Source organism: Amaranthus tricolor, chromosome 1, assembly GCF_026212465.1.
Source record: "Amaranthus tricolor cultivar Red isolate AtriRed21 chromosome 1, ASM2621246v1, whole genome shotgun sequence".
In the NCBI taxonomy this organism is placed as follows: Eukaryota; Viridiplantae; Streptophyta; class Magnoliopsida; order Caryophyllales; family Amaranthaceae; genus Amaranthus; species Amaranthus tricolor.
In genome coordinates, this window is record NC_080047.1 from 37,880,387 (window position 1) to 37,895,974 (window position 15,588).

A 15,588-nucleotide genomic window follows, 5' to 3' on the forward strand; every position below is an offset into this window, starting at 1 on the left:
AAAATAATCTGATATTTTGAAATAATAATGAGTAACTATTATAGATATTGAATGTTTTACTTTTTTTTAGGATAGTGACTGAACAATTAAATAATTGAAAAATATTGTATAAATCTAGTTTGTAAAAGGATATACATCAATGCAAAAATCTTAATCCCCAAAAACTAGTATCAACTACATCAATTAATAAATCATTTCTAATAATTGTCTACATTCTTTTTAAAAAATATGTCACCAAAAAAGTAAGTATTTGATATAAACTAAAATTTTACATTACTAAATGAATTTTTAAATTTAAAGACTAATAATCAAGTTCCAATTTTTTCTAGAACTATACAAATACTTTTTGCAAATTTTTTTTAAAATTGTACGTTATGCAAAATTTTTCCCTAAAATATAAATGTATAACAAATTTGTACAACAAATTGAAGTATACTTAATTTCATTATATTTATTTTAGTTTTTATTTTACAGAACCTATAAAATTCTTTTATAAAAAATTAAATTAAATGTATTAATAAAATGTTTGAAAACCATATATCACGTGACTCTATCTAATATATAGTAAAATACTAAAGAATAAAAAACAAATTCAATATAAACATAGGATATTAAAACCTGACCAAACATGGAAATGTATAGTTGTACTACGTATGACTAGTCAGATCCTTCTAAAATAGCCATGAGGGCGACGAAAAGGTTAATAATATCAAGATAAAGAGAAACTGCAGCTGGAATGTACTCATCGTAACTGTAACGCTTGATCAAGTTGGCTGTGTCATACACTATGTAAGCTGAGAATAATATGGCGGCTATGCACCCATAAATCATCAAAGATAGCTTTCCAAGAGGAATGAAAATCTGTACAAATTAAAACAAATATTCAAACACCATAAAATGATTATATTATAACTATAATTAGAGGTGTCAAACGAGACAGAGTACTATCCTACTCATTTAAAAGGGAGTCAAAGGGAGTCAAACCTGTTATTTTGGTAAAGGATCGGATTATAATTGAATCGATGCATTTAAAAACATTGCAGATTAAGATGGGTTTTAAAATGGGTCGACTAATGATTTATAACTTTAAGATCGTAAATGATGAAACTGTCTCATCATGAAACGAATAATTAGTTTAATTGATCACTTTAAGATTGTAAGTGATCATTTTAAGGTTATAGGTGATCACTATAAGACTATAAAAAGTAATTACTTAAAAATTATAAGTAATCACTTTAAAATCGTAAATATACATTAAATCAGCTCAATAAAAATGGTCTCACATGAGACGGTCGCATTTGAGAATTTGTGAATAGATAAAAGCTAAAGGAACAGTACGGCGTTATGCATACCTGGATGAGCATAAAAACCATCAAGACCATGAGGCCAGCAAACAAGAAAGGGCCTAAGAAGCTGAAATCTTGACCTCTTTTTGCTGCCCAGAATGTGTAAAGAGTAAGGCTCACCACTACTACACTTGTTAACACCAAAGCTTCCAGTACTATTCTGCCTGTTAAATCACCAATATTTTATAGGCGTAACCAATTAATATTTTCACTGCATCTTCTCAAACAGTATATAAAGAACAATGAAGCGTCTAAATAAATAATAATTCACTATTTATATTTCCCCACAATGTCATGAATGTGGCTTAGAAGATTACATGTATAGTGCCTTTAAGAATGCTACAACACATGATCTATGTACAAATATTAAAAAAAGTGGGAACATTAAAATTGCGTGAATAAGACTAAAAGAAAGAGAAAATGTGTAATTTTTTTGATCGGGGTCGAGTCTGAAGAGTTCTCTACATGCAAGGGGAATAATGAATTTGCAAGGACTCAACAGGGTCGGCCCAATAAACCACCGATCGTATTCACATACTCAAGGAAAAGGACAGCTAAGAATTAGTTAATTAATATTTTGAATATTTTATGATGTCATTATTTTTGTGAGTGATGTCATTAGTTTGTTATTTCTGTTTGCTTAAATACTTGAGGCATGGATTATAATGGGCATCAGAAAGTTTGTTATTGAGTTTGTTTTTTGGAGAGAGCCTCCTCTCGAAGTGGGGGGTATACTTTTGTTACTCTGATTTTCACAGCAATATACTCAATCAATTTTGTGTGGATTATTTCTGGAAAGTTCATTACTGATTTCATTATACTCTGATATAGTTGATTCTTTTCAAACCTGGTATCAGAGCATCGTCGATCAAGGGACAGGTCGATGGCGCCATCAACGGTAACTCAGAGAATCGAACAACTGGAGCAGGGGATGACGGAAATGCGTGCAATCGTGGCTGAGGAGATTGCAAATGCCCTAGCCACTTCTCGAGCTGAACAACAGCAACAGCTTTCTGAACATCTCCGGCGAGAACTGGCGGCTTTTTCACTACAGTTAGATGGGCGAGTAGCGCACAATCGCGATGACCAGGAGCACTTCCAGCGAGAGGTGCGTGACACGTTGGGAGCCCTTCGTTCGCGTGTCGAAGGAGAGTCAGGGGAATCGGATGCTAGGGCACAAGCAAGAGGTACGCCCATTCCTAATCGTATTCTTGATGAAGGTGGAATGGGAGGGAACCAAGGCAACGGTGCTAACTGGCGGTTTAAGAGGCTGGACATGCCCGCCTTTAATGGAGAGAACCCAGATGGATGGATCCTCCGGGCTGAACGCTTCTTTAAGTTTTATAGGCTCTCAGAGGAGGACAGGCTGGAGGCGGCGGTGGTGGCGCTGGAGGAAGACGCGTTATTTTGGTATCAATGGGAGCACAAGCGTCATCCTATGACCACTTGGGGCGAAATGAAAGGGTTAATCCTGAGGAAGTTCCGATCTACCTCCACCGGCACTCTCCATGAACAATGGTTGAGTAATCGTCAGGTAGGGGAAGTGAACGAATATCGAAGAAGGTTCATTGAACTCTTGGCTCCTTTGGAAGGTGTTCCCGAAGAAATTGCAATGGGTCAGTTTAATAATGGCCTCAAGGAGGAGATACGGGCCGAAATCAGATTATTAGGCCCAATTACATTGGACCATGCAATGGTATTGGCGGCAAAAATAGAAGAGAAATTACGAATTGGGCCTTCCCGCAAACATTCAGCCCAATACCAAACTTCCCCTTTTTCAAAACACAACCCAAAAACCCTAAACACTTTTCCCTCATCCTCTTACTCCACGAGTCTCCCCATTTCCACCCAGAACCAAATTACACCCCAAGTTAAAACTTACACCTCCACAAATATACACCACAAACCTGGAGAAATAAGGAGATTGACGGAACGGGAGGTCCAACAGAAGAGAGAGAAGGGTTTATGCTTTAGATGCGATGATAAATGGATGGTTGGCCATAGATGTCGACGAAAAGAACTTAGTGTGTTGATTTCGCAGGATGATGAACACGGGGAGGAGTTAGAGTTAAATACAGAGATGCAAACCGAGGAGTTGGCGCATAATGAGTTAGTGGAAGAAATACAACCCGAAATATCCTTTAACTCAGTGATGGGTTTCACGAGCCCTCGAACTTTGAAAATGCTGGGTCTTATACTAGGCAAGGAAGTAGTAGTGATGATCGATCCGGGGGCTACGCACAATTTCATTTCAAGGGAAGTTGTTGAAACATTGGGGGTTCCACTTTCCCCAACAAAATCCTTTGGTGTGTCGTTGGGAACAGGGGAGTCAGTAAGGGGTACTGGGCTGTGCAAAGGGGTGAGTCTGCAACTTCCAGGTGTGACTATTATGGAGGATTTCCTCCCTCTTCCCTTGGGAAATTCTGATGTTATTTTAGGGATTCAATGGCTCGAGAAATTGGGAACCATAATGACTAATTGGGAAACCCAAACCTTAAAGTTTCAGCTGGGGAGTGAACATATAACACTTAAGGGGGATCCTTCACTGGGGAGAACAAAAATTTCATTGAAAGCCATGATACGAGCCTTACAGAAAGAGGGGGGAGGGTACTTAGTGGAATTCAACCAGTTGTCAAGTGACCAACAGAAGAATGATGAGTTGGATATGGGGCAAATCCCCTCAGTACTACGTATGGTTTTGCAGGAGTTTAAACACGTATTCAACATGCCTTCGGGTTTACCTCCTAAGAGAACTCACGATCATGCCATAGTACTCAAAGAGGGCACCGATCCTATTAGCAGGAGACCTTATAGATATCCTCAAGGACAGAAAAATGAGATAGAGTCTTTAATTGCAGATATGTTGACAGCTGGTATAATTCAACCTTCCAGGAGCCCTTTTTCCAGTCCGGTCTTGTTGGTGAAGAAGAAGGATGGGTCGTGGCGTTTTTGTGTGGATTATCGGGCACTCAACAAGGCGACTGTCCCAAACAAGTTTCCGATTCCGGTCATAGATGAATTATTGGATGAGTTGAATGGGGCTGAGGTGTTCAGTAAACTAGACCTAAAATCGGGATATCATCAGATACGAATGAGATGCGAAGATATTCACAAAACAGCTTTCCGTACACACGAGGGTCACTACGAATTCTTGGTGATGCCTTTTGGATTGACTAACGCTCCTGCCACATTCCAGGCAGTCATGAATGAGGTATTCCGACCGTGCTTGAGGAAGTTTGTTTTGGTCTTTTTCGATGACATCTTGATTTACAGCAAGTCTTGGGATGCCCATATACTGCATTTACAACAAGTATTAGAGTTACTTTCTAGTCATCAATTGTTCGTCAATTGGAAGAAATGTGAAATAGGGAAGAAGGAGGTGGCGTACCTGGGACATGTTATTTCACAAGCGGGAGTGGCGGTGGATCAATCAAAAGTATCAGCAGTGACCTCATGGCCTATTCCTGCAAACATTAGGGAACTCCGAGGATTCTTGGGTTTAACGGGCTATTATCGTAAATTTGTGAAGGGTTATGCATCCATAGCAGCACCCCTCACTGCCCAACTCAAGAAAGATCAATTCAAGTGGAGTGAGGAGGCCACCCAAGCCTTTATAGCCTTGAAGTGCGCTATGACCCAGGTGCCAGTATTGGCCATACCAGATTTTGACCAGTTGTTTGTCATTGAAGCAGACGCATCTGGATTTGGGCTAGGAGCGGTGCTTATGCAATTAGATCATCCCCTAGCCTTCTTCAGCAAAGTCTTAGGGCAACGAGCGCGGCAAAAATCAATATATGAGAAGGAGTTGATGGCAATCGTTCTGTCAGTAATGAAATGGCGCCAGTATCTTTTGGGAAGGAAGTTCATTATTCGCACAGATCAACAAAGTCTCAGGTTTCTCATGGCTCAGAAAGAAGTGGGAACGGAGTATCAAAGATGGATGAGTAAACTCTTGGGGTATGAAATTGAAATTCAGTATAAACCGGGGGCTCATAACAAGGTGGCCGATGCTTTGTCACGTAAGGAACAACCCGAGTTCGATTGCAACGCTCTCATCTCAGCTGGTGGGATCAAATGGGAAGAATTTCAACAGGAACTGCACACGGACCCATTTATTCAGGAATTGGTTCGTGCTATTCAACAAGGGGAAACGGTGCCTAAAGGCTATAATATTGAGCATGGAAATCTTAAATACAAAGGGAGTTTGGTTATTCCTGGTAATTCGCAATTGGTCACTAAATTATTGGCGGAATATCATGACTCTGCCATTGGTGGTCATTCAGGGGATTTTAAAACTTATCAACGTTTGGCTAGAGAATGGTATTGGCCGGGAATGCGGCGTTGTGTCTCTAAGTATATATCCTCCTGCATTATTTGCCAGCGCAACAAACACTCAACCCTCAGCCCGGCAGGATTACTACAACCTCTACCCATCCCATCTCAGGTTTGGGAAGACCTATCGATGGATTTCATTGAGAAGCTGCCGAAATCACATGGTTACGATACGATATTAGTGGTAGTGGATCGCCTATCTAAATATGCTCATTTCATTCCTCTCAAACATCCGTTTACGGCTCAAGGAGTAGCAGCAGTGTTTATTCATGAGGTTGTCAGATTACATGGTTTTCCTTCCACTATTGTCTCTGATCGCGATAAAATCTTCATGAGTTACTTTTGGCAGGGGTTATTTCGCCTTCAAGGCACTCACTTGAAAAGAAGTACAGCGTACCACCCACAAACGGATGGTCAGAGCGAAGTGGTGAATAAGGGAGTTGAAACATATCTAAGGTGCTTCGTTGGAGATAAGCCTAAGAGTTGGAGTAAATGGCTGGATTGGGCAGAATACTGGTATAACACTTCCCATCACAACTCAATATCTTGTACCCCTTTCAAAGCTCTATATGGGCGAGATCCTCCTGCATTGATCCGTTTTGAGAAGGGTAGTACTGCCAATTCATCTCTTGAAGAACAGCTGCAGGAACGGGATGCCATACTCGATGATTTGAAGGCTCATTTACTTCGGGCTCAGCAAATCATGAAAAAACAGGCTGATGCTAAAAGAAGGGATATGGAATTTGCAGTGGGGGATCGTGTGTTCCTGAAATTACAACCTTACCGCCAGAAATCGATGGTTACCAGGCTACATGAAAAGCTGGCTGCTCGTTACTTTGGACCCTTTGAAGTATTGGAGAGAGTGGGGAAGGTGGCATATAAGTTAGCCTTACCTCCAGAAGCCAAGATACACCCGGTTTTTCACATCTCACAACTCAAGAAAGCCATTGGTTCTGCTCAGGTGAACCCTACTGTTCCTACTCAACTTACGGAGGATATGATCTTGGTGGCTGAACCAGAGGAGGTATTGGGGGTTCGTAATGAATCTAATGGGGGAGTTGCAACTGCGGAGGTGCTGGTTAAATGGTCAGGTCTGCCAGATTTTGAGGCCACTTGGGAGGATTATGCTTCTCTGGATGCTCGCTTTCCTGATTTTCACCTTGAGGACAAGGTGGCTCTTTGTGGCGGAGGTGATGCAAGGACTCAACAGGGTCGGCCCAATAAACCACCGATCGTATTCACATACTCAAGGAAAAGGACAGCTAAGAATTAGTTAATTAATATTTTGAATATTTTATGATGTCATTATTTTTGTGAGTGATGTCATTAGTTTGTTATTTCTGTTTGCTTAAATACTTGAGGCATGGATTATAATGGGCATCAGAAAGTTTGTTATTGAGTTTGTTTTTTGGAGAGAGCCTCCTCTCGAAGTGGGGTATACTTTTGTTACTCTGATTTTCACAGCAATATACTCAATCAATTTTGTGTGGATTATTTCTGGAAAGTTCATTACTGATTTCATTATACTCTGATATAGTTGATTCTTTACAGAATTATTCTTTTTTGTATTAAGCGGTGAGAATCAAACCTTTTTTCACAAATTTAAAAGAAAAACCGTCATATAATTCAAACCAGTATTAATTGTTAATATTATATGCAACTTCACATAATCATAAGCAGTTTAATTTATTAAGTTATAGTGCTCTAGCTAGTCGATTATAATCTAAAATGGAAAAATGTACTATATATGAAAATTTGATCCTAATTAAGATCAACTATAATATACTCGATGAATCAAAATCAGCATATGAATAGTGATGGTTAACATGCATATTATAGTACTCCCTCCTATTCACCTTAGGAGTCCCATTTGACTTTTCACGGATGTTAAGGAAAGTCAAAAGTGTGACCCTAAAAGTAGGAAAGAGTGGTATTATGGGTTTTTTAATGTAAGGGAGGAAAATTAGTATGGGTAATGGAGGGTATAATTGAAAATAGGATAAAGTTACTAAGGGCATAAAAGTCAAAAACCCATACCAAAAATAAAAATGGAGCAATTAAGGTGACTTGACTATAAAAAAAATGGGACACATAAGCTGAATAGGAGGGAGTATTAAATATCACATAAACTTGTATAAATATAGTAATAATTATTGTTGTGCACTTTAAACTTGCAATGAACAAACCCTTAAAAAAGTACATACGAAGAAAAAAAGGTGAGTGGACGTTGTACAGAATCATGTGTGCTACCACATTTTACGTTCCGATAGTCTTTATAGATTGTTTGGTAGGAGGCAATTATCCATTGAAATCGATTAAAATCCCAAAATGTAGTTATCCTTTGTTTTATGGGAATGAGATTAAAATGTAAATTGGGAATGGGATTTATGTTGCTTATTCACTTCACATTGCTACATTTCTACGTCAATTTTTTTGTGCTGACAAGGTAAGCTTCATCTTCCCTTTTTTTTCTTTTGAAATTTTCTTTAAATGGTGATTTTGTTGTAAGCTTTCTAGGGTAGGTGGTTCATACTTTTCATAGCATGAGTGTTAAAACGTAATTTAGCATGAAAATATGATAAGAGTAAAATAATAAATTTTATATTTATTTCTAATTTCATATTCGCTTTCAAACAAAGGATATAATAATTTTCCTTACTTATTTCCACTAATATACTAAATATGGAATTGGTATATAGTTCATCAATTCCCAACAATATTTTCATTCCTAATCGACCCACCTTATCCATAAATTTCTATTCCCATGTATGAATCACCCATTGGCCTATTGTAACATGTAGAGTGTGCAATGATGAACATTGTTAAAGCTCAAATACATGTTTCCCCTTTAGAAGATCAATTTCATACTTCCTCCGTCTCTCTTAATTTACTTTAATTTTTATTTTTAATTTTTTCATTCGTTTTGCATCATTTTCTCATTTGAAAACAAACTTTCTACATTTTTTTAATCTCATCTGTATATTTAAACTCCTTTCAAAATCTACACTATTCAATCCTTTTTTTCTCTTCATTTAATTCACTAAAGAATAAAATATTACAGCTCATTATATTTTCTTAAAAACACTCAATTTCTCTTTGATGCAATACCACCAAAAGAGAGGGAGTAGCTACTTCCAAGAATAATAATTTACATTATTGTTTTGACTCTTCATAAAACATAGAATAAATTAAAATCCATCATTATTAGACTTCTACCCAACATTTCAAGCATAATAAACCTTAGTATATACGTAACAACTAATACAAAAACAATTTAACGCAATCATCCAAAATTTAATGATAGTATCCAAAATGTAATTCCGTCAATATCATATTAACATTTTAAAAAAATTGTCTCAGAAGTTTAATTACCTTTAACGAAAGCGCAGGTCATTCCAACGCCAAAAGCAATTGCAACAGTAAACAATCCAAGAAGAATAAAGTTGATCGGATGGCGTTTCATGTAAGCGTACAACGGGCACATTACTGCACAATAATCAACAATCATCAATGTCATACCCTAACCATCAACAATATAACCTCTTAAATCATAAAATTTAAAATCCAATCTAAAAAATGATTAAGAATAAATAATCAACACGAGATTAATCGAGAAATTACTTATAATGGGAGAAATCAGGATGACGATGTAAATTGCAAGACCGGAAGGTGTAGAAATCAAATAATGCGAAATAGGTCGAACGAAGACAACAACAGAAGCAACAATGGCGGTGAGAATCATTTGGATAGCGATGATTACGTATACCTTACGAATGAATGCCCATCGAAATTGTGCGTTTTCCATCATGTTTGGGTAGAGTTGCCCTGTTTCAATGTCGCCTGCTGCCCCTTTTCCCATTGTTGTATTTGTCTAAACCAAATCAAAATTTCAAAAAAATTTTTGAGAATTTACCAGAAATTATGTTACAAAAAAGGGTTGGGGTTCTTGGAAAATATTGACGAATGGAGATTATTGATCAAGGAGATTTGAAAAATTTGTTGTTTTAAGGCGAAATAGGGAATATATTTTCACCAACCTTAAACTTCGCTATCCTGGACTATAATAATAATAATAATAAATTTAATATTAAAAAAAATTAAAAAAAATAAATTTAAAGAGGAGAGTCGCGGGTTTTGTGCGACTGAGCCGCGGCCGAGTCGCACAAAACCTGCGAATCACCCCTTTAAATTTTTTTAAATTAATTTTTTTTGAATATTAAATTTATTATTATTATTATTATTATTATTATTATTATTATTATTTATTTTTTTAAAATTTTTTTAAATATTATTTTTATTATAATTATTATGATTATTGTTAATAATAATAATAATAATAATAATAATAACAACAACAGTAATAATAATAATAATATTTAATTTTTATTTTTTTTAAATTTAAAATATTATTTTTATTATTATTGTTATTATTATTATTATTATTATTATTATTATTGTTATTATTTTTTTAAAATATTATTTTCATTTTTATTTGTCATTATTATTATTTTTATTATAATAATAATAATAATTATTATTATTATTATTATTATTTATTTTATTTTTTTAAATATTATTGTTATTATTATTATTGTTATTATTGTTATTTTAAGTCCAGGGGCAAATTTATAATTTCATTGGGGGTGACGATAAAATAAAAAGGGAGGCGATATATAACAATGCCTATAAATTTTTCCATCAACATAATTTCAAGACTTGTTATCCAAACTTTAACACTTATACAACCTCGGTCAATGCCTAGTTAGAATAGACTAGTTTAGAAGCTCGTGCAATGCAAAGAGTTTAGTATAGAGACATAAATAAAATTTTTTAAAGATTATTAAGAGAGAAAATCACTCTTTTATTTGAGAAAAATATGTACATAATTACATTAGATAACCATATAACTTACTTATTAATCTCTTTAAGATTCTTATATAGATATAAAGAATTAACATAAAAATATATTTTATATACTTTTACATTTGGCAAAACTCTAAAAAATCATCATGTGTTATTTTTCAGTTCTTTTATTAGTATTTATTTATTTATTATTTATGATTCTTATTCAAATATAAAGAATTAATGTAAAAATAAATTTAAATTCATTTAGGAAATTAAATTATTGTCATGCACAATTATAGTTCTATTAATTTAATACTTTTACATTTGGCAAAACTCTAAGAAATCACCATGTGTTATTTTTCAGTTCTTTTATTAGTATTTATTATATATTATATTATTATGATTTATGATTATGATTTATGATTTATGATGTGAAGATATCTACATAGTTATGTAAATTAGTTTGAAAGTTAGTTACTTCATTTTGTGATGAGATTTATCACTTTAATTGTTTTGTTTTATTCTTGATGTATGCACATGACTTTGCCTACATAAACAAAGTCACTCGCCTTTGAACTTTTATAAGGGTCAAAACTCAAAAACTTATGAGATTTTACTCTTTTTGAATAAAACCTGCAAATGAGATTTTACCTAAAGATGTGTGAATTTTCTTATTTTAAGATTAATATAGAAAATCTAAACTTATAAAATATAATAATAATAATAATAATAATAATAATAATAATAATAATAATAATAATAAATAATAATAATAATAATAATAAATTTAAAAAAAATTTAAAAAATATATATTTAAAGGGGTGAGTCGCAGGTTTTTTGCGACTCGGCCGCGACTCAGTCGTATAAAACCCGCGACCCACCCCTTAAAATTTTTTTAAATTTTTTTTAAATATTAAATTTATTATTATTATTATTATTATTATTATTATTATTATTATTATTATTATTATTATTCAGGGGTAAATTCGTAATTTTTTAAAATTCAGGTATAAATTCGTAATTTCAAGAGAGGTGGCGATAAAATAAAAAGAGTGGCAAAGTTTAAGGATGATAAAATTTATTTTGGTGAAACATCAACTAATGAAGAGATTATAGGAAGAGAAGGTACTTGTATAATGCCTTGGGGTTGTTAGGGAAACGTAAAATCAAGGAGTAAGTTTTTTTTTATTTTTTTTTTATTTTTTTATTTTTTATTTTTTATAAATGTTTTTTTTACTTGTTTATCCATTAAAACTAGCCGAGCTGATTTTAAGTTAGCCACCACAGTTTCAGACGCGGAAATATATTTATTTTGGAAAATAATTTTTTTCCTACTCTTGCGGTGTTTTTGCCTTCTTTCCCTGAAAATTTGAAAAAAATAAGATTTTTTAATAACTTTAATCAAAAATAAGCTTCGGTCAAATTTTATTCCCAAAATAAGCGTCTTTGGCCCCAAAGCTAGGCTCGGTATGTAACCGCTGTTACTAACAGCGAGTATAAAGAAATGGTCAAAATTTTAACAGCGAGTATAAAGAAATGATCAAAATTTTAGTCAAGCTATATATCGCTGTTACTAACAGCGAAATAAAGTAACAGCGAAATAAGGCTTTGACTAGTCAATGGTCAAGTCGCTGTTAATAACAGCGACTTTAGGTAGTACTGGTCAATTACCTTTCTTGTTTCCTTGACCTTTTTATTCCATGGTCTTTCCATGGATGATGTATTCATACATCTATATCCAAAATACTTGGTATTTAGATATTAGAGGGCAGATCTTTAGCTTCAATTTTCACCAACTCATTATCTCTCTCTTTATTAGGGCTGCACACGGTCCGGTCTGGTCTGGTTTGATAGAAAAATCAGATCAGACTAGAAATTCCGGTTTGGAAATTTTTCAGACCAGACCAGACCAGTCAAGATACCAGACCGGACCGGAGAACGGTCTGGTCTGGTCTATGATTTTTTTTATTTTTTTAATTGAGAATCTAAAATAAACAATAATCTGTAAACGGTATTAGGCATATACGCAGTCTTGGGACAGTTTACTACAGAACCAAATAATATTCAGCATGAACTGAAAGTTAGCTACAGAAGCAACAATAGCTAAACCAACAAAAGTTGAGCACTTAAAATTATAAAACTATCCTTCGTTGCAGAAGTTCGGATCACAAATTTGCCTAAACTAAAAGGGCAAGTCAGTTCTTTTACTCCTTCCAAACTATTTGTAGCGCCATTGTCATATGTACTTCACCATAGTTGCATAAATGGCCCGAAAGATTTTTAGTTCTTTTGTTTATATTATAATGGACTCTATTATAACGACTCAATAAATTTTGTGCGCTTTTTATGAAGTTGTAAATGAAATTTGCTACTAATGGTCTATAGAAACCCAATCATAATGTTATAATAGTATCATTTAAAATTTTAAATAAAATGGAAATTACGGTTTACGGTTTTCACCAGACCGGAATTTATTACGGTTTTTCGGTCCGGTCTGGTCTGAAAATTTTAAAACCGGGACCGGACCGGAAACCGTTTTTTTAAATAAAAAAAACCGGACCAGACCATTTAGACCGTAGACCAGACCAAATATTCAAATTACGGTTTGGTCCGGTTTGGTTTACGGTTTAGACCAAACTCTGTTCAGCCCTACTCTTTATGCATTTATATGCTCTTCATTTCTGAAAATGAGTAAGCTTGAGAGTTAAATTTTCTTTTTGAGTAAGCTTGAGAGTTAAATTTTTTTATTCTGAAAGTGACTTTCACTGCCATTCAATTCACAGAATAAAAAGGTCAAGGAAACAAGAAAGGCAATTGAATTCTCATGCATTCTTTCTATGGGGAAAGACCATCAAGTTTCTTTGAAGTCTTTTTGGACCAATTACCTAAAGTCGCTGTTATTAACAGCGACTTGACCATTGACCAGTCAAAGCCTTCTTTTGCTGTTAGTAACAGCGACATATAGCTTGACTAAAATTTTGACCATTTCTTTATAATCGCTGTTAGTAACAGCGATTACATATCGAGCCTAGCTTTAGGGCTAAAGACGCTTATTTTGGGAATAAAGTTTGGCCGAAGCTTATTTTTTGATTAAAGTTATTAAAAAATCTTATTTTTTTCAAATTTTCTCTTTCCCTCTCAGTAACCATCCGTCCTTCTTAAAAAACTTGAATAAAATGTTAAGGGCGGAGTTAACAAAAAAATTAAATTCAACTAAAATACAACCAATCAATACAACCAAAAATCATAATGTAAATTTTAAATCAAAGTAAAACTCGACAGTCTTTTAGCACTTTAAAATTGCCTATAATCTTATTGACATTATATGTCTTTGCTATTTGTTCTCTAAATGTATATTACTAAACTATCAACAAGAAAATGGTCGTCCATTTTGTTTTGAAGTCTTGTCTTTACCATCTTCATAATAGATTATTTTATTGTAAAAGTTTTCAGTTATTCAAATAGTTACTTATTCGAACTAATTATCAAATATAGATAAGATAATTTAATTAAAATATAAAACAAATCTTTATCCTTCAATTGTAGATAGTAAATTTAATTTTTGATTTTGTCAATTTCCTCTCAATCCCTTTTTTCTTTTTTCGTTTTTTTCAGTTGTTAAAATGTGATAATTTCATTCCTAATTTGATAAGCCATTATTACTTATAAGTTCTTTTTTTTTTATTTTGCTTTAGCTATTCTCTTCCTTTAATTGTGTTGCTTTTATTTATTGGACTAAAATTAAAAAAATATAAAATAACAGTTATATATTAAAAAAAATTTGACGAAAATCTCGAAGGGCCGAAGCCCTTACCCGCCTCTACCAAAGTTCCGCCTCTGCTTGAAGTTGAACCTTCTCATGAATTCTTGAATAGAAAAATAAGTCATGAATTGCTTGTTGTTACTAATAGTGCAGGATCCTAATTTATTCATTTTTTGCTTTTTAATCTCTTAAAAATTTTTAATCAAAAATTTAGTTATTTCAAATTTTCGCTATGTTAAATTTAAAAAATTCCTACAGTCGGTCTTTTGAGATATCGTCTCTTTGAGAGACGTCTTTTAGACTTAATCCATTAAACTTTAATGTTTATTTATTGTATTCTTAATGCCTAGTTAGATATGTCTACTTAGATTATCCTCAATACCTACATACAATATACTTAATACCCACCAAAAAATAACTTAAAATGCCTACTTACAATATTATTAATGCCTACCGAGAAACTTAGCCTACTAACCTACTTACAATATTCTTAATGTTTACTTACAATATCTTTAATGCCTACTTACAATATACTTAATGCCCACCAAGTAAGTACTTAAGTACTTACAATATTCTTAATGCATCCGAGAAACGTACTCTATATTTTTTTCCTTTTAGGGCCAGCTCAATTATAAATGGTCTCTCAAAGAGAGAGACCGTCCCTAACAAGAAAATGTGAAACAAATAAGCAAAATTAACAAAAAAAAATGAGTTTCACGTAAACTTAATTACAAAAATAAGCGTCTTTATCTCCGAGCCTAAGGCTAGGTTAGTTCGCAGTTATTACAACGAAAAAAAATTGGTCAAGAAAAGTCAAAATTGTTTGTTCGCAGTTAATAACTGCGAACAAAAAGAAGACAACGTCATAACACTAGAATGGACAAAAAAAACTAAAAACTTATTCGCTCGCCGTTACTAACTGCGAACAAACATAATTTCTATTTTTTTTGTTTCTTGTAATAGTTTGACATTGTCTCCCTTTTGTTTGTAGTTAATAGCTACGAACAATCAATTTTGACTTTTTTGACCAACTTTTTTGTTCGCTGTTAATAATTGGGAACTAACATGACCTTAAACTCGGACATAAAAACGCTTATTTTTGAAACTAAGTTTGCCTAAAACTCATTTTCTTTATTTTTTTTTGTTAAAATTGCTTATTTGTTTCATATTTTCAATTAATTTACTTCCACATTTTTGAAACCTTATAAGAGAGGCCCACATTCTCATTTAACCTAGGGCCCATAAAATATTCACCAATTCTTAATTGAGACCGTACAACTCAAATTTCATTGTTTTTCTTTT

The 15,588-nt window shown here is 33.6% G+C and overlaps 1 protein-coding gene across 1 annotated transcript; it reads right to left on the bottom strand.

The window, feature by feature from the left end:
• Positions 1–540: 540 nt before the first annotated feature.
• On the bottom strand, positions 541–9,660 carry LOC130816837 (protein LIFEGUARD 4-like). The gene is made up of 4 exons (XM_057682875.1): positions 9,300–9,660; positions 9,051–9,164; positions 1,353–1,510; positions 541–861 (listed from the first exon to the last, which is right to left on the bottom strand). Exons 1-4 carry the CDS (start codon positions 9,535–9,537, stop codon positions 658–660), a joined length of 714 nt encoding a protein of 237 aa, XP_057538858.1. The 5' UTR covers positions 9,538–9,660; the 3' UTR covers positions 541–657.
• Positions 9,661–15,588: the final 5,928 nt, after the last annotated feature.